Genomic DNA, 2,503 nt, shown 5'->3' on the forward strand with positions numbered 1-2,503 from the left:
ACAGCTACAACAGATGTAGTATTTTAAATCAAACAATACCTACAGCTACAACAGATGTAGTATTTTAAATCAAACAATACCTACAGCTACAACAGACGCAGTATTTTAAATCAAACAATACCTACAGCTACAACAGATGTAGTATTTTATATCAAACACCTACAGCTATAACAGATGTAAGTATTTTAAATCAAACAATACCTACAGCTACAACAGATGTAGTATTTTAAATCAAACAATACCTACAGCTACAACAGATGTAGTATTTTAAATCAAACAATACCTACAGCTACAACAGATGTAGTATTTTAAATCAAACAACACCTACAGCTACAACAGACATCATCCTTTGAATAAGATTATAAAATGGAATATAAAATAAATATATTCTATACTTTGTTATTTATGTTACTGTTCAAAATGATAAACATATCTTTAGCTAACATTCTCACAGAAAAGTCTGGTTCAGGTATTCCTTATAGATTATTTAAATCATTTTCACTCAACAATGAAGGTGCTTACATTTCAATAAGCTAAGACAAAGGAGATCATTTTTATTTGTATTTTCAACCTAAATGGACTGTATACAACACATTGTCTAACTGACCATGTCAAAAATCCCTTAGGTTTAAGGTACTACCATCTCTAATTTTAAATTACCAACTAGGCCAGTTGGTAGCACTTGTATCCACAAGGGCTTTACCCAACTTCTAGCCAAATAATTGAACCGTAGCTGAAAATGAAATCTTTGGATGTTATGGTCTGTGGCTTGGCACACTGACCACTAGACAACATCTGACCTCTGCAGTAAGAGACCTCACAAAACATATTCATGAAAGATCATCTATTAAGAGCGGTATGAAGTTTTCTGATGATGAATCTTCATCTTGTTTACATCCTGTAAGTACGTAAAAATCTTTTTCAAAACTGGCTGATAAAAATATATTTCTCAGGGAAATATGAAATATGATTCCCATCACTTCTAAGCTTCACTCCAACATCCAGAACCATTAACGTTTCTTCAGTTAGTGACTCCTAAACAAACTTGGTAAACAGAGTGCTCACAAAACAAATGTTGAAGTTAACTTATTAACTGTTCAAAAACCTACAGGTGTTATTTAAACATCTATGATATACTACTAATACATCTACATTAAAAATGTACAGATTGTTTGTGTAACTTGCCTTGATGCTAAGTCCTAAGCCTCCAACCTTCTGTCGACCTAGGGTTACTACCCTCTCCTACAAGTGAAAAACATGAAATTTGGGAGCTTAAGTGTGCCAAACTTAACAGAATTTAGTTTCAGAGAACATTATGTAATATACTGAGTACAACAGAAAATAAAAATCTCAAAAACTCACATACCTGTAAAATAAAATAAAATAAGAGAAAAACCATACACTAGAATCTTTAGGAGGTTCCACTTTCTGGCTCTTGGAATTAGGAGAATCAATAATTTCTTCTTTTTGAAGAACCAATGTATTTCCTGAGAGTTTTAATCGTATTGGATGTGGTCGACTTTTACCATCACTCACCATAGCCATCCCAACTTTCTTCTCGTTCTAAGGTTAAGGGTAAATTACAACAGAGATCAAAATTAATTCTTTGTTTTTCTAACTTTTAAACAGAGAAAACAAAAATATAAATTATCTCGGACTTTTTTTTTCTTGTGGCTTCAGACAAAACAGCTAGCAAGGCTTAAAATGTGCATTCCTACTAAAACAAATTCCCAGTCAAAATAATAGGTAAATTTCAATAAAATACACAAGTTTAACAGTCTTTTTTAACGTGTAATAATATGTTTCTATTTAGATAAAAGAAACTTATTACACCATGAAAAAATCCTTTACATTTGTGTATTTTAAGTCCACATTCTACTTACAGATATTAAATATTGACAAATTAAATTAACTGTAGCCTTTCTGTCTTATACACTCTCATTAATTAGTATGGTTTAATTATACACTTCAACAACAGCTTTGTGTGATAAATATTTCATCTAGATTTAGCTTTGTATACGTATAACACGATTTGACATTAGTAAAACTGCTAACAACACGTAATAAACAAAACAGATGTGATATACTACTGTTTCATCGCTTGGCTATTCTAGGCCTGGCATACTCAGACATCTTTTTTATAATGTAGTTCACACAAACATAATAAAGTACAATGCTACAAAAACTGAGTGATAAATTATTTTATAAAAATAACTGTTAAAAGCTTTATGTGTTAGAGATATGAAGTACACATTTCTGACAAAATTCAGTAAAAAACGTACTTTTTCTCCATAGTTTACTGTATAATCTGATGTAAAATAAATTAAAGATATAACCTTAATGTGTCTTTCATGTACATCTATATAACCTTAATGTATCTTTCACGTACATCTATATAACCTTAATGTGTCTTTCACGTACATCTATATAACCTTAATGTGTCTTTCACATACATCTATATAACCTTCATGTATCTTTCTGGTACATCTATATGACCTTAATG

At 30.7% G+C, this 2,503-nt stretch overlaps 1 protein-coding gene and 1 long non-coding RNA gene across 2 annotated transcripts in view; both read right to left on the reverse strand.

Moving 5' to 3' along the window:
- Window positions 1–243, reverse strand: part of LOC111084260 — a 1,385-nt gene extending 1,142 nt beyond the window's left edge. The window contains exon 1 of the long non-coding RNA XR_002609466.1: window positions 202–243. This is a non-coding gene — a long non-coding RNA (uncharacterized LOC111084260). The remainder of the gene's footprint in view (window positions 1–201) is intronic.
- LOC111084259 (gamma-2-syntrophin-like) overlaps window positions 1–2,135 on the reverse strand; it is a gene marked incomplete at its 3' end in the record, with an annotated part of 4,096 nt that extends 1,961 nt beyond the window's left edge. Inside the window, exons 1-3 of the mRNA XM_022381022.1 lie at window positions 2,126–2,135; window positions 1,402–1,563; window positions 1,186–1,242 (exon numbers count right to left, since the gene is read on the reverse strand). Of these exons, the coding sequence (XP_022236730.1) occupies window positions 1,186–1,242; window positions 1,402–1,545 (201 nt within the window). The remainder of the gene's footprint in view (window positions 1–1,185; window positions 1,243–1,401; window positions 1,564–2,125) is intronic.
- Window positions 2,136–2,503: the final 368 nt, after the last annotated feature.

The sequence above is a fragment of the Limulus polyphemus genome, unplaced genomic scaffold (genome assembly GCF_000517525.1).
Source record: "Limulus polyphemus unplaced genomic scaffold, Limulus_polyphemus-2.1.2 Scaffold15383, whole genome shotgun sequence".
Lineage (NCBI taxonomy): Eukaryota > Metazoa > Arthropoda > Merostomata > Xiphosura > Limulidae > Limulus > Limulus polyphemus.